General features: G+C 42.8%; 1 protein-coding gene across 1 annotated transcript in view; it reads left to right on the top strand.

The window, feature by feature from the left end:
* Positions 1-5,704: 5,704 nt before the first annotated feature.
* The window catches only part of LOC137563533 (phytanoyl-CoA dioxygenase, peroxisomal-like), a 44,769-nt gene continuing 29,669 nt past the window's right edge, over positions 5,705-20,804 (top strand). Inside the window, exons 1-5 of the mRNA XM_068276112.1 lie at positions 5,705-5,916; positions 16,161-16,216; positions 17,196-17,306; positions 17,908-18,076; positions 19,824-19,905. Of these exons, the coding sequence (XP_068132213.1) occupies positions 5,848-5,916; positions 16,161-16,216; positions 17,196-17,306; positions 17,908-18,076; positions 19,824-19,905 (487 nt within the window). The 5' untranslated portion in view covers positions 5,705-5,847. The remainder of the gene's footprint in view (positions 5,917-16,160; positions 16,217-17,195; positions 17,307-17,907; positions 18,077-19,823; positions 19,906-20,804) is intronic.

Raw genomic sequence — 20,804 nt, 5'->3', positions numbered from 1 at the left:
TTTGCGTAATTTGCAAAAATTACGAAATTTCGATTACTGCTAAAATCGTAATTGTAGTAATTTCGCGAAATTTCGAAAATTCGTAATTAGGTCATTACGCTCATCCCTAGGTATGCATAGAGGGAGGGTTCTTTGTGAGAGAAGGGTTAGGAAAAATGTAGGTGAAAATTATTGATATTTTACTATTGTAATTACGTAGAATATTGTTAATTTTACTAGGTAATTTTTGGGGGATATTCTACTAGCAGCCATGCCAGGCACACTTTTTTACTGGGCACCTTTTTTACATGTACAGGATCTTCTCAAAAAATTAGCATGTTGTGATAAAGTTCATTATTTTCTGTAATGTACTGATAAACATTAGACTTTCATATATTTTAGATTCAAATACACACAACTGAAGTAGTTCAAGCCTTTTATTGTTTTAATATTGATGATTTTGGCATACAGCTCATGAAAACCTAAATTGCCTATCTCAAAAAATTAGCATATTTCATCCGACCAATAAAAGAAAAGTGTTTTTAAAACAAAAAAAGTCAACCTTTAAATAATTATGTTCAGTTATGCACTCAATACTTGGTCGGGAATCCTTTTGCAGAAATGACTGCTTCAATGCGGCGTGGCATGGAGGCAATCAGCCTGTGGCACTGCTCAGGTGTTATGGAGGCCCAGGATGCTTAAAGAGTAACTGTCAGGCTGCAGAAGCTAATTTAAACCTCTATTCTCCTGTGTTAAACAGTTTAGAAGGAAGCCCAAAAGCAATTAGTGAAGATAAAAATCTCAGTTACCTTTCATGTGTGCTTATCAGCAAGTCTGTTATTCTTAAGAAGACGCAAGCCGCATATCATACTGCAAAGCATTCTGGGGCTCTCCCCTCGGCTGCTAATGAGAAGTTACAGCAGTTTGTAATCCCGTAGCACTGATAAATCTCGGGCAGACTACACTGCAGGAGTCAGCTATTGTTCCTAGCCACATGGCTCATTAATATTCACTGCACACTGTGTTATTTAGTAAGAGCTTATCTGTGGATCAGGAAGCAAGCAGGACATGACCACACATTTGACAGAAAAACATGGAGCCTGCCATGAGCTGTCAGGAGCATCATTCTCTGCATATACTATATACAAATTCTGTGAAATCCAAACGTGGACAGTGAAATGCATATGTAATGTAAGTACAGCCAATCTTTAGCTACTGATATATGTGTTTATTTTCTCTGAGACCTTATACCTAACAGCTCCTCTTTAAATAGCGGCCTTAAGCTCATCCAGAGTGTTGGGTCTTGTGTCTCTCAACTTTCTCTTCACAATGTCCCACAGATTCTAAATGGGGTTCAGGTCAGGAGAGTTAGCAGGCCAATTGAGCACAGTAATACAATGGTCAGTAAACCATTTAACAGTGGTTTTGGCACTGTGAGCAGGTGCCAGGTCATGCTGAAAAATGAAATCTTCATCTCCACAAAGCTTTTTAGCAGATGGAAGCATGGAAGCAGGGTCAAGCTAGCTGCATTGACCCTGCCCTTGATAAAATACAGTGGACCAACACCAGCAGCTGACATGGCACCCTAGACCATCACTGACTGTGGGTACTTGACACTGTCTGGACTTCAGGCATTTTGGCATTTTCCTCTCCCCAGTCTTCCTCCAGACTCTGGCACCTTGATTTCCGAATAACATGTAAAAGTTGCTTTCATCCGAAAAAAGTAATTTGGACCACTGAGCAACAGTCCAGTGCTGCTTCTCTGTAGCCCAGGTCAGGCACTTCTGCCGCTGTTTCTGGTTCAAAAGTGGGTTCATGCTTCCATCTGCTGAAAAGCTTTGTGGAAATGAAGATTTAATTTTTCAGCACGACCTGGCACCTGCTCACAGTGCCAAAACCACAGGTAAATGGTTTACTGACCATTGTATTACTGTGATCAATTGGCCTGCCAACTCTCCTGACCTGAACCCCATAGAGAATCTGTGGGATATTGTGAAGATTAGCATTCAGGTGGGAGGCTTCGGTTGGACGCAATCGTGAATTGCGTCGTTTACAGGGACGCCTCGTGTAGGCACATCTCCCACACGGTCCCCTCCCTAACCACTCACCTGTCAACCGCATCCTAGAAGCTGCAAAAAATAAATTTAAAATCACAAACACTGGTCCACATGACAGCCCAGGGGCCCCAGGTCTCTCTCACTCACTGGGGCCCCAAAACCACCATGCGACACCTAGAGGGAAGTGCGGGCAAGCCCTGGACCTCTCACCTCCAGGGAACTCACCCCACCACCTCTAAACTGAATGCCAACTGCAACAAACACAATTGCTAACTTCCAGTCAGAGCAATATCCTGCCTCTATCTGGCCAGCAGACGCTAGTCAGCCAATCAGGTGCACTGTCATACACCCTTTGCCTGCTGTACCATACCTAGCAGGAATTACATAGATTAGCATTCAGGTGGGAGGCTTCGGTTGGACGCAATCGTGAATTGCGTCGTTTACAGGGACGCCTCGTGTAGGCACATCTCCCACACGGTCCCCTCCCTAACCACTCACCTGTCAACCGCATCCTAGAAGCTGCAAAAAATAAATTTAAAATCACAAACACTGGTCCACATGACAGCCCAGGGGCCCCAGGTCTCTCTCACTCACTGGGGCCCCCAAACCACCATGCGACACCTAGAGGGAAGTGCGGGCAAGCCCTGGACCTCTCACCTCCAGGGAACTCACCCCACCACCTCTAAACTGAATGCCAACTGCAACAAACACAATTGCTAACTTCCAGTCAGAGCAATATCCTGCCTCTATCTGGCCAGCAGACGCTAGTCAGCCAATCAGGTGCACTGTCATACACCCTTTGCCTGCTGTACCATACCTAGCAGGAATTACATAGATTAGCATTCAGGTGGGAGGCTTCGGTTGGACGCAATCGTGAATTGCGTCGTTTACAGGGACGCCTCGTGTAGGCACATCTCCCACACGGTCCCCTCCCTAACCACTCACCTGTCAACCGCATCCTAGAAGCTGCAAAAAATAAATTTAAAATCACAAACACTGGTCCACATGACAGCCCAGGGGCCCCAGGTCTCTCTCACTCACTGGGGCCCCCAAACCACCATGCGACACCTAGAGGGAAGTGCGGGCAAGCCCTGGACCTCTCACCTCCAGGGAACTCACCCCACCACCTCTAAACTGAATGCCAACTGCAACAAACACAATTGCTAACTTCCAGTCAGAGCAATATCCTCCCTCTATCTGGCCAGCAGACGCTAGTCAGCCAATCAGGTGCACTGTCATACACCCTTTGCCTGCTGTACCATACCTAGCAGGAATTACATAGATTAGCATTCAGGTGGGAGGCTAATCTATGTAATTCCTGCTAGGTATGGTACAGCAGGCAAAGGGTGTATGACAGTGCACCTGATTGGCTGACTAGCGTCTGCTGGCCAGATAGAGGCAGGATATTGCTCTGACTGGAAGTTAGCAATTGTGTTTGTTGCAGTTGGCATTCAGTTTAGAGGTAGTGGGGTGAGTTCCCTGGAGGTGAGAGGTCCAGGGCTTGCCCGCACTTCCCTCTAGGTGTCGCATGGTGGTTTGGGGGCCCCAGTGAGTGAGAGAGACCTGGGGCCCCTGGGCTGTCATGTGGACCAGTGTTTGTGATTTTAAATTTATTTTTTGCAGCTTCTAGGATGCGGTTGACAGGTGAGTGGTTAGGGAGGGGACCGTGTGGGAGATGTGCCTACACGAGGCGTCCCTGTAAACGACGCAATTCACGATTGCGTCCAACCGAAGCCTCCCACCTGAATGCTAATCTATGTAATTCCTGCTAGGTATGGTACAGCAGGCAAAGGGTGTATGACAGTGCACCTGATTGGCTGACTAGCGTCTGCTGGCCAGATAGAGGCAGGATATTGCTCTGACTGGAAGTTAGCAATTGTGTTTGTTGCAGTTGGCATTCAGTTTAGAGGTGGTGGGGTGAGTTCCCTGGAGGTGAGAGGTCCAGGGCTTGCCCGCACTTCCCTCTAGGTGTCGCATGGTGGTTTGGGGGCCCCAGTGAGTGAGAGAGACCTGGGGCCCCTGGGCTGTCATGTGGACCAGTGTTTGGGATATTGTGAAGAGAAAGTTGAGAGACGCAAGAACCAACACTCTGGATGAGCTTAAAGGGAAGGTTCAGGGAGGGGGATTACAAAAATAAAAATAAATTTCCACTTACCTGGGGCTTCCTCCAGCCCGTGGCAGGCAGGAGGTGCCCTCGCCGCCGCTCCGCAGGCTCCCGGTGGTCTCCGGTGCCCGACCCGACCTGGCCATGCCGGCTGCCAGGTCGGGCTCTTCTGCGCTCCATTTCCTGGCACTTCTGTGTCCCACGCCGGCGCGCTGACGTCATCGGACGTCCGCCGGGCTGTACTGCGCAGGCGCAGTAGTTCTGCGCATGCGCAGTACAGCCCGGCGGACGTCCGATGACGTCAGCGCGCCGGCGTGGGACGCAGAAGTGCCAGGAAATGGAGCGCAGAAGAGCCCGACCTGGCAGCCGGCCCGGCCAGGTCGGGTCGGGCACCGGAGACCACCGGGAGCCTGCGGAGCGGCGGCGAGGGCACCTCCTGCCTACCATGGGCTGGAGGTAGCCCCAGGTAAGTGGAAATTTTATTTTTATTTTTTTAATCCCCTCCCTGAACCTTCCCTTTAAGGCCGCTATTTAAGCATCCTGAGCCTCCATAACACCTGAGCAGTGCCACGGGCTGATTGCCTCCATGCCACGCCGCATTGAAGCAGTCATTTCTGCAAAAGGATTCCCGACCAAGTATTGAGAGCATAACTGAGCATAATTATTTGAAGGTTGACTTTTTTGTTTTAAAAACACTTTTCTTTTATTGGTCGGATGAAATATGCTAATTTTTTGAGATAGGAAATGTGGGTTTTCATGAGCTGTATGCCCAAATCGTCAATATTAAAACAATAAAAGGCTTGAACTACTTCAGTTGTGTGTATTTGAATCTAAAATATATGAACGTCTAATGTTTATCAGTACATTACAGAAAATAATGAACTTTATCACAATATGCTAATTTTTTGAGAAGATCCTGTACACTTCAACTGCTCTGCTTTCTGCAGATGCTGCCCATGCGTGAGAATTTTCAGGTGGACCAAAACTCTTGCACAGGGCAGAAGGAAAACATGGAGAAATGCACCCTGTATGTATTTAGCCTAATTCCCCCTCATCTGTGTCTAATCACAAGTTGTGATAAATTGAGCTCTCCCCTTTGCCAGCTGACTGCCACTGGAGGTAAGCTCATATGAAAGCACAGGATGTTAACAATATGTCTGTTTCAATGAAATCAGGAAGTAGAAACACTTGAGATTTATTTTAGGATTCGTATCAGTTGTAAAGAAATGTTTTTTTTTTCTTTAAAGGTTATTATGCTGTTGCTTATCTATTAGAGCTGAGATGAAGTTCTGAGTTCAGGTCTGCTTTAATGTGCAGTTATTACTGAGTGTAACCTCTGAGCTATTTTTTCTATTCATGTGTGATGTATCACAGCCAGGTTTCTTGTAATACTGCCTGAGTGCCTGGAGTTCTGTAATGAATGTTAAGCGTGGGAGAAAAAGGCTATTGCATACAGTAAGAATGGGTGGTTACATGAATGTATGGGCGGTATATGAAGGTCGGGCTGTGGCAGTTCCCCTCCTGTAGTTATTGGCAGGTCTGTGTCACGCCGATTGTATTGTTGGACTTCGTGCAGGGCGAGGGCGGTGCACAGCGTCTTCCAGTGAGGAGGCGCTACTGGGAACAGTTCCCTAATAAGAAGCCAAAGCAAAGTTCGCGACCCCGAGCAGAGCTGGTGACAGAGACATCGCCACCATCAGCAGCGACATGCAGGCACAGAGCCACCAGATCACCCCAGGAGGGGGCGGCCGCCTGTCTGTCCTCCAGCGGCACCTCGTATCCTTTCTCTGTACCACAGGCCTTCATTGCTAGAAGGAGGCTCGTTACGTCATATTAGTAGTCAGTCAGCCTGCCTGACGGAAATATGATGCGTGTTTTCAAGCACTGACGCTATGGAGGAGAAGGAAAGATGTCCTACTGTAACAGGACTGACAATATATACGAGGCATGAGGTAGCAAAACATGCCGTTTTACTAGTTTTACGTTTTGCAGAAAATCATGTAATTGCAATTCTCTGCAAATTGAAACAGCTGTAAACTTTTTTTCTCTTTGAGTTTTTACCTAGAGCTGAAGCTGGTGAAAAATTTCCAACCTTCCTATAATTTTGGGTTATTTTTTTGCAGCGAGTTAGGGCTGGTTCACAGCTTTTAACGGCGTCTTGTTCAACGGCGTCCTGTCACATCGGTTTTTTATGGCTGCAGGGATACATGAAGATATGACGGTAATCGACCCTGGACGTTGCATGTAGCGTCCAGGGTCGCCTGAAAGCACGATACAAATGCTCACATTCACTTGAATGGGAGCGTTAAATCGTCGAGTCCTGGACGCCAACGATAAACACCCTCCAAGCGTCCGTGTAAACCAGCCCTTAGGTGAAATCTTCCCAATGGTTATTTAGGGCTCAAACCCACTAGCAGCTCTTTCTAATCTAGTGATTTGAAAAAGCTCTTGCTAATGCAATGCTATGGGGGATTTTTATAAAATCACCTCGCTCATGTGGGATCACACCCATAGCATTACATTAGCAAGAGCTTTTCAAATCACAAAGTGCTCAAAAAAGCACTCCTAGTGGGTTCCAGGCCTCAGACATTTTGAAAAAGATGTCCATAAAAGATAACAGGTTTTACTTTGCCACTGCAATTTTTATGATTGTTCAATGATGTTGTAAGAAGTGTGAACTGTAATTTCAAATAACAGTATGTACAGACAGTGTCATAGAATATACAGATGTAACTATACATTGCTCAGTTTTGTCTCTCCAGATCCTATTAATATCTATAATTATCGCTCACCCATCAAATTGAATGATTAAACATAGGTGAATAATAGCTGCATAACTAATACATTATTTTAGAGATAGTTCTTCAGTTACTGTGCTGAAAATGCAGTGCAATGAGGTTGGTGTGCCTTTTCCATAGACAAGTAAATAGAAATCTTTCCAAATTAGTAACCAGAACTTTTCTAATGACTGTGACCGTTGCTGTGTAGATTCACTAGTTTTTCAGGTGGTACTGTAAATGCCATGTTTCATAGGGCCAGATTTACTAAGGTTTTGGCAGAACAGAGCCTGGCCTGGATTTTCTAAAACGTGACTGCTATTAGGCCCCATTCACACTTACAAAACGCCAGTGTTTTTTTCCGGCGTTTTGCAGAAAAATCACTGAACACTGCGGCGATTTTGCTTCTATAGCACCGAAATGCGATTGCCGGGAAATCACCTGAAAATGGTGCAGGCGATACGTTTGCGTTTCACGTTTTTGCCAGTTTTTGGGCGATTTGCGGTGATTAGCGCAAATCGCCCAAGTAAGAACGAGCCCATAGGGTTTTGCCGAGCGTTTTGCCGAAATCGCAGCTAGTGTGAATGGGGCCTTAGATTGCAAACATTTGCAGCCCTCACCAACCAGAGCCCAGTGAAGGGTGCTGGAAAGTTATTGGTTTAGTGGCTTTACAATTGCAGGCAGTTCTGGCTTTATGGAAGAATAAAATACTTGTTGTGAATGCATTCCCTAATTTTTCAGTAACCCTTGCTATGACCTGATATAACCCAGGTAAACGTTGCATACTTGTACAATAATTAGTTAATGGTGCTTTGTTTTGCCCAGTTACTTAGATTTTCCCATGATGTCCTGTCTCAGAGAACTGGATTGGGTGGTGTTTGCATGGACTAAAAGAGAGAAAAATTATGTGTGTAAGTGGTGGTGGTGGGGGGGGGGGTGAATATGAAGTAGCAGGGCAACCCACAAGTGCCTGTCCAGGAGGCACATGGGGCAGAGCCTGTTATCAAACTATGCTGCTGAAATGCTATTTGTCAAACAAAAGTCACAGAAAACACACGACCAATGTGGCAAAAACAAATTCATTGAAACGACGAGCACTCAGTTGTTGTAAATGACCAACTTATTTAAATACTGTGCGCAAGCAGAAATGACTGTATGCAGCCATGTCCGCATTCAGTGGAATTATGTCGTTCAACCTACTATGTACATGTGTGGCCAACTGCAGAACATCTGCCCAAAAGTTGTGCGAGTTGATCCACCTGACGGATTGGGCAAAAATGCCTGATCTCTATTGCTTGCCATGGCGTTTGGCTGCGTTTTTGAAGAAGATTGTCATTCAACACTGTGAAGTCTGATTTGTCAGATGTTTAAAAATACTTTAGTTGAGCATGTGTATGAAGCTTTAGAGAAGCTGTCATTCATGATCAAAGAAGTCGGTCACCACAGGATTAGAGATGCCTTCAGCCTTCATGGAGTTGCACAGCCACTATTGCTCTTCGCGTTAAGCTTCTCTCAGAATCATCTAATATGTCCCAGGCAATTCTTGCAACCTAAAAAGCAGACATTTTGAATAACTTTAGGCCAGGTTTGCAGGATCGCTTTTGTTCCTAAATAATCTCCACTTTAGAAATGTTTAGGAAGTCTGGCCCAGTGTATGTATAGCTGTAAATGCATGTAGTTTACTTTGTAAAGTGTGGTTACCTATACTAACATCAGATTTTATATTTTACTCACTGGAGCAAATTGAAATCAGTAAAACCTAAAGTCCGCGGTTCAATTACTGACGTGGACACTTTGGCGCATACGCAATTAACTTTTTCTTTGGACTTTTTCCTTAGGTGATATGTTCAAATCTTCTCAGCGCCATGGAATATGTTGCCGCTTTATAAATCAATAATAATAATAATAATAAAATGCCTTTTAAATCACCAGCATAAATCACCAGCAAGCAAGAAAATACTAATAACAATAATATAATCTTCATAGTACTTTGTTACCTATTTTTTGTTGCTTTTTCAGTTGCAAAGTGCTGAAAATGATTTTAAAGAGAAGATGAAAAATTATGAACTAGGATAAATCTCAGGAGAAGAAGTTTATTGCATATGGGCCTATGTATTTGGAATTTGTACATTCTTCCTGTGACTGCATGGGTTATTTCTGAGCAGTCTGGTTTCTGTCTACATCCCAAAATCATTACTCCTTTTTCACACAGGAAGACTGCATGGGTTATTTCTGAGCAGTCTGGTTTCTGTCTGCATCCAACAATCATTACTCCTTTTTCACACAGGAGGCTGAAGGCAGTGAATTGACCACCTGTCATCTGCTCTCCTGCACTGGCTGGGAGATGGTGAGGAGGTCCCCCATCGAGTACCACCTGAGTGTGGCCATAGCCATGCTCAGACACATGTTGCTTTTTTTGCTTCCATGTACACGTGTGAGATTACTAACCCTGCTATTTGGCTGCATTTAATTGCAGCCAAAAGGTGCTAATGGCGGGCAGCCAGGAGGCCTCAAACTAAGTATTCACCTTGCGATGCATTGAGATGGATCCAGCGACGTCTCCCTGATGAAAAACGCTCCCCCGATCTTCCTCCATCTCCCGGCCGGTGGGTATGAGCGATGTTACACAATAGGCACAATGAGACTTCAAGCAATCCGCGGTACTTTGCGTGGGAGTCATCGGATATTTTAAAGATCTAATCCACCGTGATGATCACCGCATGACACTAAGCGGTGTTCACGTGACCATGCGCCTGTACCCATGTCACGAGAAAGAAACGACCGCTTGTCGCTCAAAAAAAAACCAGTCTGCAAAATCGTTATTGCGAGATTGAAATATTGCGAGGTGGGTGCTGGCCTTTAGATTGTGGTAGGATCATTAGACTTGGACTATGGTAGGGATTAGATTGTGAGCCACTAGAATTAGTTCAGTGTTCCCCTTTAGTATCATCTCAGTGTCCCTCATCACTTTAGTATCAGCTCACAGTGTTCCCGTTCACTGCTGCCTGTATGTGCCCCATAGCATCGCCCACAGCTGTTATGTCAGCTCTGTCTGTATCTATCCTGCAGCGATGTCAATGTGGTTTCAAGTAATCATAAATCAGACAGAGATCAACATGACAGCTAAAGAACCCTGAGCACAGAAGCAGCCAGAACAGGTGACTATCATCCTTGCTTCCCTGTGGCATTTATCCTGTGCTCTCATCATAGAGGATACTAGTAGCAGTGGCAGCAGCAGAGCAGCATTACTACAGGGGCAGAATGGCTTCCCTGGGATTGGGGACCAGTAGCAAATGATCCATTTGCCCTGTTCAGTAGACCACACCCTGAGACCAGTAGCTTGTGTTATTTGAACCACTACCCAAAGAATTGAATGTGTGCATTAAACACCAAGTGAACACCTGACATATCTGGCTAAGCAAATTTGGCCTAATTGGCTGTTCATGAGGCAATGCTCATGCAAATATGCATACGCTTTCGCATGCCAACTTATGCAGGGTCAAAAACCAATGCCGCAAAGCGGTTGCCCTGTGGGAATTAGTTCATGCTGCAATAGCACTATCCAGGAGCGCCACGGGGAGGCTTCCCAATGCCCCCATAAATATTGGGAGGTGGGTGCGGACGGCAGTGAGAGCGCCTGGGACCCCTGCGGTCCCTGGTTGTATGGGGGCATTGGGAATCCTCCTCGTGTTGCTCCTGGATAGTGCTATTGTAGCATGAACTAATTCCCGCAGGGCAACCGCTTTGCGGCATTGGTTTTGGACCCTGCATAAGTTGGCATGCGAAAGCGAATGCATATTTGCATGAGCATTGCCTCATGAATAGCCAATTAGGCCAAATTTGCTCAGCCAGTTATGTCAGGTGTTCACTTGGTGTTTAATGCACACATTCAATTCTCTCTGTAGGGCTTGTGTTATGTGCCTGTTTAAAATATCTTCTGAATATATCAACCGAGAATATGTCCTTCTATAGCAGAACAGAACAATTTCATACAGATTTAGTTAATTGAATCTGTTTATATTGCATCGCTTTCCCCTAAAAAATGTTAATATCCAATCTTTTGCAATCACAAAGCCGATCCTTGTTATTACTGTAGCAGGAGGAAGTGCCAGTTGGATTGAGTATCATAAGAATGGATGGATGTGTAGCACATTTACTATTTATTGTCTTTGATATCACATTAGATATTTGTAAAGTGCCAACATATTGAACATAACTATAAATGTGAGAATGTATGCCAAAATATTAAACATACCTAGCAATATAAGAATATAAGTGTCAAGAGGAGTTATCAACTGCTATCAGACGTCTAAAGCAAATGTGCTCTAAGTGCAGTCAGAATTCCGGACTTCCATACATGGTTCAGACTGCAACGTGCATGTAGTGAAGCCATAGGGAGACGTGGACAGCTAGCGAATTAGCAACTAAAACAGGTCAGCAATGGCAGCTCCTATATTTCTGTTATTACAGGTTGACTTTAAATAAAAAGTCCAATGAGAATAAAAGAGACCCTCATAATTGCTGCAGCCCATATTATGGCCTACCAAGCAGCAACAATAAGGTTTCCTTCAAATAGATTTTTTTTTCAAGTCTTTATAGGTCAAGAATCCTAGGTTGTTAATGTCTTAAACACAGCTAACCACCTCCCTATGTTCTATTTCACAATTAATTACAATGTTTTTGTTAAACAGCTGTCATATGTTTGATAGCCGCCATAGTAGAGCTTTAATGTCTAGTAGTCTTAACTACCTATATAACTACCTATATAAAATAAAACACAGGTTCTGGTGGTTGTGACAGGGTCTTTCATTCCACTGGTACCAAACTCCCACAGCAGGTATTAGTCAAGCCACACTGTACAATGCACTTGAGCAGACACTGTATGAAAGCAGTTATCGGCTGGTCAGTGGTCTGTCTGATTGTGGCCTAATCTAATGTGGAACTGATCTGTTACTTCTGCTTGCACTGAACATTTAGCTCTCATGTTTCCACAATCTGCTAATGTGTGAGCTTGGGGGAGTGACCTTTTAACAGTGTTACAGTACGAACATAATCTGAACTTCAGTCACTGAATGGTCTATGAACTTTACTTTGTGTCCCATGCAGAGCTGTGCTTGCTTATTATATTAGATAAGATATGGCTTGTTTGTCACATAACACTAGCTTATCCTCCTTGTATTATCACACTGTTTTCTAGTTTAACAGTCCAAATAATAATATTTTATTATATAAACTAACACTGAAAAGAACTACCGGTATAGGGTTTTTTTTCATTAACTTTCTCTTCTTACTTTTTTGGGAATATCCAGATAGCTCATGGTGACCCCAAAGCACTATTAGAGTATAAAGGGCTAAAAGAGACCAAAAAGCCCTCCATTGGTCTCTTTTAGCCCTCTTTGGGTCATCATGAGCTATTTGGATATTTTTTTTTAGTATTGGTCCAAACCCTATCACATAGAGCCATATCAATCCATGTCATGCACTGATGAGGACCAGAAAGTCAGAAACAGGCTGTATTGCATGTTGGATTAGTGTTCCTTTGTAAAATGTATTAGCTATAAGCTCACTATATACACTAGTGTTTCTAGATTTGTGTCTGGCTTTGAGGGGCATAAATAGATGATTTGAATATTCAGGAGTGGTGTATCATGGGAAACCACAGATGTTCATTTAAAGATGAATGAGCGCAAATACCTTCTGTTTAACCACTTCTCTACCCTGGGGTTTTCCCCATTAAAAAGCAGAGCAATTTTCTAAGTTTTACACGCCTCCCATTCATTAGCCAATAATTTGATCACTACTTATCACACATAAATGATCTATACCTTGTTTTTTCGCCACCAAATAGGCTTTCTTTGGGTGGTACTTTTTGCTAAGAATTATATTATTCTTTATGCATGTTAAAGGGAATAAAGGATAACAAATGAAAAAAACTTCATTATTTCTGTTTTCAGCCATTATACAGTAGTTTAAAAATAAAAGGTAATTAAACCCACACATTTTATTTGTCCATTTGTCCTGGTTATTACATTTAAATTATGACCCTTTTTTCCATTTCATGCCTGATTTTTATTTTAAAAATGTGCTTCTTTATTATCCCCCCCCCCCCCTCGTAGTTAGTCAGATATGACCCTATATATCCCCCCCCCCCACCATAGTTGGCCAGATGTACCACCGCAGTCCCCCCCCCCCGCCCCCCACTAGCCACATGTGTCTTTTTACCCGCCTTCCAGTTAGCCAGATGTGCCTCTTGCCCTCTCTGCCCTCCCCCAAGTTGGCCAGATGTGCCTCTTTATTCTCCCCCCCCCCATGGATAGCCAGGTGTGTGCTCCTCTATCTCTAAGCCCCCCCCCCCCTGAATGTCGTGTGTGTGTGCGCCGCTCGCCCCCCCCATGGATTGCTTTGTGAGTTCCCTTTATGACCCACCGCCTCCTGCAGAGATGGGCGCAATGAAGCATTATAAAGTATGGATTTCTCACCTGACCTTGTGTCTGCAACGATCAGGCTCCCCTCCATTCAGTACCGCTGTCAGCCCTGATTCGTGTTGTTGAGGGGAGGGAATGCGCGTTGTGCTCATTTAAAGGAGGCTACTTATATTCACTTGTACGGCGTGAATATATTGTAGTTAGGAGAGGAAGTGGTTAAAGAAGGCTAAATTACATTTCCTTACAACTCAGCTTATCTATAAATGAACTTTTCAGCACTTCCCAAGTGAATAAATCACTCAAAATAAGCATACAGTAAAAAATATTTTATATAGCTAAGGTGATAGAGAGGTTTTGTGAATCAAACAAACAGTCTCTTCATTAAACATTTGTTTTACAGTACATCCTGTATGAGTAGGCGCTAAGTTCCTGGCAGGGGCATATGATGGCCTAGTATATAACTGGGCAAATATTAGGTGTTGTCACAACACAGGAGGGAGAAGTTCCAAGAGATGAGTTAAGACATATGGTGGCCACACGTTACAATTTTTCTCTTCAATTTTACCCCAATTCGATTAAAACGATTGATCGTGTGAAAAAAATCGAGAGGAAATATTTTTTCCAATTGATAAATTCAAAAGAAATTGTATTTTTTTTCAGCAAGGTTGAAAAAAATCTGATCAATTTTGTCAGAAATTGAATAGTGTGTGGTGGGTTGTATGAAAGTAATTCGAACTGATTTTAAGTTTACATTCAAGAATAAAGAAACTTTATTTGTCAAAGTGACACATTAGATAAAATGTATTTCTTAACTGTAGTACATGTAGTATTGTTGTTTAAAATAAATTAGGAACTAATGTAAGGCAAATTTTCTAAAGTTGTTTGTGTTGTGTGTTTCTATACATAGCAGTGATGGCACAGAGCACCCGTTACACATTATTACATTACTAATTACATAACAATAACATTTCTATAGCGCTTTTCTTCCATAGGGTACAAAAATTATATTTCTGCAAATGCCAAATTGAACAGGTGGGTTTTTAGTCTGGATTAAACCTCTTGAGGACCAGAGGTTTATACCCCCTAGTGACCCAGCCATTTTTCACAATTCGGTACTTCACAACTTTAACAAAAATTTTGTCAAAAACAAAACATACGGATGTGTTAATTGGCTTCCCCCTAAATTGGCCTTAGACTACATTACAAACACTACACTATACATACATAGACATATGCCTATGTTAGAAACTAGATTGTGAGCCCCTCCGAGGGACAGTTAAGTGACAAGACTATACTCTGTACAGCGCTGTGTAAGATGTCAGCGCTAAATAAATACTTCTATAAATAATTACTAGAAAAAAAAAATAGCCTGCCAGCGCCGATCATTGGCTGATCGCTGGGGCCTGCTGTGCACGCTGACGGGAGCGGGCGCTCGTGCGAGCCCCAATTGAATCGCGGAAAATTAGAGCCAGCAGACCTGCTGCCATTCTGCGTTAGGCAGTCCATAGCAGGTTAAACACGTCCAGAGATGGAACTGACCTGATCTGCTGAGGTAAGGAGTTCCATTATGTAGGAGTGGTATGACAGAAGGCTCTGGGACTCTGGGTATGACTAGATTATTAGAACCTGTGGATCTGAGATTGCAGGGATTGTTACACAGCTGCAACATTTCTTTCATGTTTCCAGGGCCCAGATTATGCAGTGATTTAAATGTCAGTAGGCTGATCTTGAAAAGAATACTCCATTTTATAGGTAGCCAGTGAAGGGAGTGCAGGACTGGCGTTATGTGGCAGTGACGGGGTTGGTTGGTTGGTTGGTTAACAGTGTGGCAGCAGTATGCGGTACAAGTACTTTTGAAAGGCTGGTATAGAGAGCCTTCTATTTTATTCATTCTTTTATTTGATAGTTTTTGTGTTGTGTTTGTGTTAAAATCGAACATACGCGTGTGGTACATTGGTTACAAGAGTCTAATTTTTCATTTGAGCAAAAAAAAAGGATCGAAATTGCCTAATCGGAAAAAAAAAATTGTCATGTGTTTGGCCACCATAAGGCTGACCCTTACAGGAAAGCTTTATTTTGAAGTTTAATTCTGGTGTCTGTATTCCTGGGTTTACTCATTGGGTTTTACATGTAAATGTCACTGAAAACAATCTCTTGATTATGCATTTTTTATATTGAGTGCAAAATCTTCCCAGATGCTTCCGATTCCAGCAACACAGCAGTCCCCTGCACACAGCTCCTGTTGTGTTTGGTCCAGCTTCAACAAATAAGTGACCGCTCTAAACAGCTAGATCCCTATCTTGTGAAGTGTTCCATCATCGCAGCCTGTTACAGTGGGATTGAGATGGCAATTGCAGTGCCACTTAGGCCTCTTGCACACTGCAAACGATTCAGATTCAGATTCCGCTTTTTAATCAGTTTTTACCTCCGATTCAGATTCAGATTTGCAGTGTGCAAGGGGCAAACTGCAAATCTGAATCTGAATCGGAAGTAAAAACAGATTAAAAAGCGGAATCTGAATCTGAATTGCTTGCAGTGTGCAAGAGGCCTTATTGTGCATTGTGCGAGTTACATGGTATTTATGATGAAATAAAGTGGAAATATGGTAACGGGTGTGTGTTTTTGACCACACTAGGCTCTGTGATGAGGTTGCATTAAAGTAAGTTGTAAGGGTATGTATTTTTCTCTGCAAGAAATGTGGCCTGCACCCACTGCACATTGCAGCTTAAATGTGGCTCATAGAGAAATCTTCGGTTCTGTGTTTTAATTTAAAAAATACCACATGAAACCATTATGGTTGCCTTACATAATGCTTCAGACAGCAGTTCCTGTGTCAGGCCAGGTTTCAGTTGCCACTCATCCAGCAAGCTTCAAGTAAGTACATTTGCATTCTGAATATGAATTAAAAGAGCATGAAGTAATTGTATGTGTGAGCTGATAACTATAGTACAATTTTTATATTCAGCAAGTGTCACAGGTGATATACTCTGATATGTAAATGGCGGCAGGATAATCGTTATAAGCATTCTTACAGTAACTACGCTAAAATGGCATGAAAATAATGTTTAATAATAATGTACCACTACATTCATGAAGTAAAACTCTGGGCTCCATGCAAAAACTAACTTGTAAGGAGGAAGTGCCATGGTCCTCACCTAAGGCTCCTGCCAGTCGTTACTATGTAATTATACTGTAGAGTCCTGTTATCCAGCAGCACAGTGGATCAGCTGATGCCAGATAAGTGTGCTTTCCGGTTGCTTGAGAGTTGATGTTAAAAATAGGCCTCGCTAATACAGCCGTCCTGATGTCCACCGCTCCCCCTGTTCCCCTTTCTGCCCCTCTGATGCTACTAATTGCCCTCCGGCATCCTCTTCCGGGTCACCGGAGTCAGTCATCACTGCGCTGGCACAGCTTTGCACGTCCGTCGGCACGCGGCCGGGAGTGCTTTGTGCATGCGCATGATGTCACGACTACGTCACACGCAGAGCGGTCACGGTTGTGGGCAGTTGCTGGGTTTGGAGGTTGAAAAATTGTGGCATATAAGATGTAGAGCAGAATCTATGGAGCACTTTAATTGAGGTTTTTGTAAGGTTACCTTGGACATTTACACAAATATTTTTTTATTATTAAATCCAGGCCAGTTTTAAGGAGTCATGTTTTCTAGTTCAGTGAAGCCAACTCTTTGAAATAGGTTTATTTCTGTGTATACTGAGTTCCCTTGTACATTAAGCTTCTCTACTTTGCAGGTTACCGATGGTTATATCAGATAATGCAGTCATTTGTGTATTTGGTTACCATCTTCCTTCTAAAAAGAATAAGGAGGGGGATTTATTCCTGTTCTCTCTCTTTACAGATACACTTTGGATAATGATTTGCTGACCACAGAACAAAGACACTTCTATGAGGAAAATGGATTTCTTGTCATAAAGAATCTGGTGTCACATGAGGACATTGATGAGTTCAGGTACAAATGTTTTCTGAATCACTGAAATGTCTTTTTATGTTCTGCATATGACCGTATATAGTGTAGAGATGCACAAGACATAATACCATTATATACCTGTAGTACGCTTTAGAATAAGATCCACACTCTGTAATGTTGCTTGTCTATGTAAGCATTCAGACATCAGATTGACAAATCAGAGCACGATAACAAAGCTACTGCAGTTCACCTTTATTATCAAAACATGAGGCTGATGAAGTATTTTATCTGGCAGTGAACCTACAATTAAGCTATGTTATCTTTATAACATCTCTGATGTGCTGTGTAAAGATAATTATTCCTCTATTATTTGAGTTTGAGTATGTATATGTATATATGTATGTATATATATATATATATATATATATATATATATATATATATATATATATATATATATATATATATATATATATATATATATATATATGTCACTAAATGCTTTTTGTATAAATCTTCATGCAGAGGTTATGTAAGGAAGAAACTTTTGTCTAAAAAAATGTGGACATTGCTCAGTTAAATCTGAAGTCTTTTATATCCACTCTATGTACTTTATTTATGGATGTGTGATTATTCTGTGTAGGAATGTGTTTGAGAAACTGTGCAAGAAGGAATTGACGGCACCAGGACTGGTTATTATGCGAGATGTTGCCATTGCTAAATCAGAATTTGTTCCTGACCAAAAAGCTATAACAAAGGTTCAAGACTTTCAAGAGGTTCCTGATTTGTATAGATACTGCAGTCTACCACAGGTAGTGTGTTTTCTTATTACATACTAAGGCTCCCTGCACACTGCAAATCCATTTTCCGATTCCGTTTCTGATTTGCAATTCTGATTTTCCCTGAATGCAATCAACAGTAAAAACGGAGGAAAAAACGCAACATGCAGTAACAATTAAAAATCGGAATGGGAATCGGATGTAAAAACTGGAATCACATGCAGTGTGCAGGGAGCATAATACAGGTGCAGGTGAGATGTTTCTAATGCAGGTGACTTTCAGGATTAGATGCAGGACTCAGAAGCAAGTAAATGTTACTCAGAAAAACATGATTTCGCCCTGGATAAAGTAGGAGGCAAAGTTGTCCTTCAACTTCAAATGGTTAAGAAAATGCAGATTTCCTGCTTGTGTGCAGTTTTTTTTTGTAAACTGTGTGCAGCTTTGAATTCTGAGATATTCTGCTTCTGGTGTAGCTATTACTTGGCAGTCTGTCTGTTAGTGGTAATAACTGCATATTATTAATATATTGGGCAGCACGGTGGCGTAGTGGTTAGCTCTCTCACCTTGCAGCGCTGGATCCCTGGTTCGAATCCCAGCCAGGGCACTATCTGCAAAGAGTTTGTATGTTCTTTCCGTGTCTGTGTGGGTTTCCTCCGGGCACTCCGGTTTCCTCCCACATTCCAAAAACATACGGATAAGTTAATTGGCTCCCCCTAAAAATTGGCCCTAGACTACAGTACTTACACTACATAATATAGACATATGGCAATGGTAGGGATTAGATTGTGAGCTCCTTTGAGGGACAGTTAGTGACAATATATATATACACTGTACAGCGCTGCGTAATATGTCAGCGCTATATAAATACTAAATAATAAATAATAATAATAATATATGCCTGTTGTTATTTATATTTGGATGCTGTTGATATTTGTCTGCCGTTGGCAATCTCTACCTGTTGCTAGTATTATTACTGTGTCAATGACGTCTGCTTCTCATTGATAATAAAGCCAGTATATGATTGAACTGTTGCCATGCCTCATTTTTACTGGATGTACCATACACTTCATCCTGGCCATGCTTTCAGCGTGGCTTTATACCCTTTGCCCCGCCACCCTCACCCCTGTGATATTTGGCTTTGGTTACTTCCATTACTTTCATTTTCTAAGTTGTCTGCCATTGTTGTAAAGTGAATGTTCGAGTTTTCCTGAAGTATGCTGCGCTCACACGTTTAATACAATTGGTCCCAACTTGATCCTATATGTGTATGGTTCTCCAGAGAAAATGGAGATAGAAAAAAAAACATATTGTAACACTATATATGTTGCACCTCGTGCTCTTCACTCCGTGACTCAAACCTTCTCTCATCACTCAGTAACTCTCCTTGCACATCTTGCATTAGACCTTACACAGGTTTTCTAATAACTAAAGGAGCTCCTCATAGCGTAAAACATTACTTTATAAAAGAATTACAAATAGTGCACTCACATTTCCATAGATAAGCATGTAACAACAACAAGTCCGTCTCGTGCTAATCTCTCCCGTCCCTCCGTCCTATACGTTTCATACTGATGTACTCATCAAGGGCTAATGGCGTAGAGCAAATCAGCACTTTTTAGCCACACTGAGCGTTCCTCCCATCCCCAGTATTGGCTATAATCACCCTTATGCGCTGATCTGGGCGATATCGATGTCACCCCTCCCCCCAGCCAAATTACAGTATAACATCTTTGTAGGAATTATTATGCATTTTCACTAGACCTTTGTTAATGTTCCTTAGATTGTGAACTATGTGGAATGCTTTACTGGACCGAATATTATGGCCATGCATACCATGCTGATAAATAAGCCACCTGATGCAGGTAAGTGGCAATAAAGGTGTACAGGTAAAAATGTTTATGTACTGTGTTAGCCAAACAAATTATGTAGGTTTAAAAGGTATTACTTTTACAAGACTTTGTTTTTTCTATCTACGTAAAGGTGTACCAGGAAATACATTTAAAGGGGAAATATTTGCTTTCCTCAGCATTTGCCAGATACGTTTGACCTGAATGGATTTACAGTAAAACCCCCTTTAACCAGAACTCAGTTAGCCAGAATTCTCAAGCAACCAGAAAAAAAAATCCTGGCTTGCAGGACACAAAAATCTACTTTTACACTTCTTTATACAGTTATAAATCTCTGTTACATGAAGTCAGGTCTGTCCTTTGACTTAATTTGCTTTTCATTACTGTATTTCAACATTAAAGGACCACTAGTAAGAAAACGCGGAAAATCAGCCGCCTCCACTCAGCGTGAGGCAGCTGTTTCCATAGAGAGCATGGCGAAACGCGGAAAAACCGCCGCGTCTGACGCGGCGGTTAGCACGCATGGCTCTGTTGCTGACACTTTGACCCAGCGCGGGGAGGCAGCCGCCGGTGCAGATAGCGGTGCGACCAACCCCGCGCATGGGTCAGCGGAGACATTGCAAAGCAGTACTGGGGGGGCTGGGACTGATAGTCCACCTAGGTTCAGAATGACGCGCGTGCGCGCGGAGAGGCAGAACCTTTATGGCAGTCAGAGAACGGTCAGCTGACCAGGCCAGTCAGCTGACAATCACAGCAACTTTCATTGGTCCAGCACTTGAGGGAGGTGCTGGAGAGCACAAGTGTATATATACTGGGTGCTGGTCATTCTCTGGTTGTCTGTCGTTGCGATCACTACGTGGTAGCACTCAGGCCTTGTCTGTATCTGTGTTCTAGCATAGTTTCCAAAGTAGTTG

This window comes from Hyperolius riggenbachi, chromosome 3 (assembly GCF_040937935.1).
Source record: "Hyperolius riggenbachi isolate aHypRig1 chromosome 3, aHypRig1.pri, whole genome shotgun sequence".
Lineage (NCBI taxonomy): Eukaryota > Metazoa > Chordata > Amphibia > Anura > Hyperoliidae > Hyperolius > Hyperolius riggenbachi.
The sequence above is the reverse complement of the archived record's forward strand: the minus strand, read 5'-3'. Positions and strand labels throughout refer to the sequence as shown.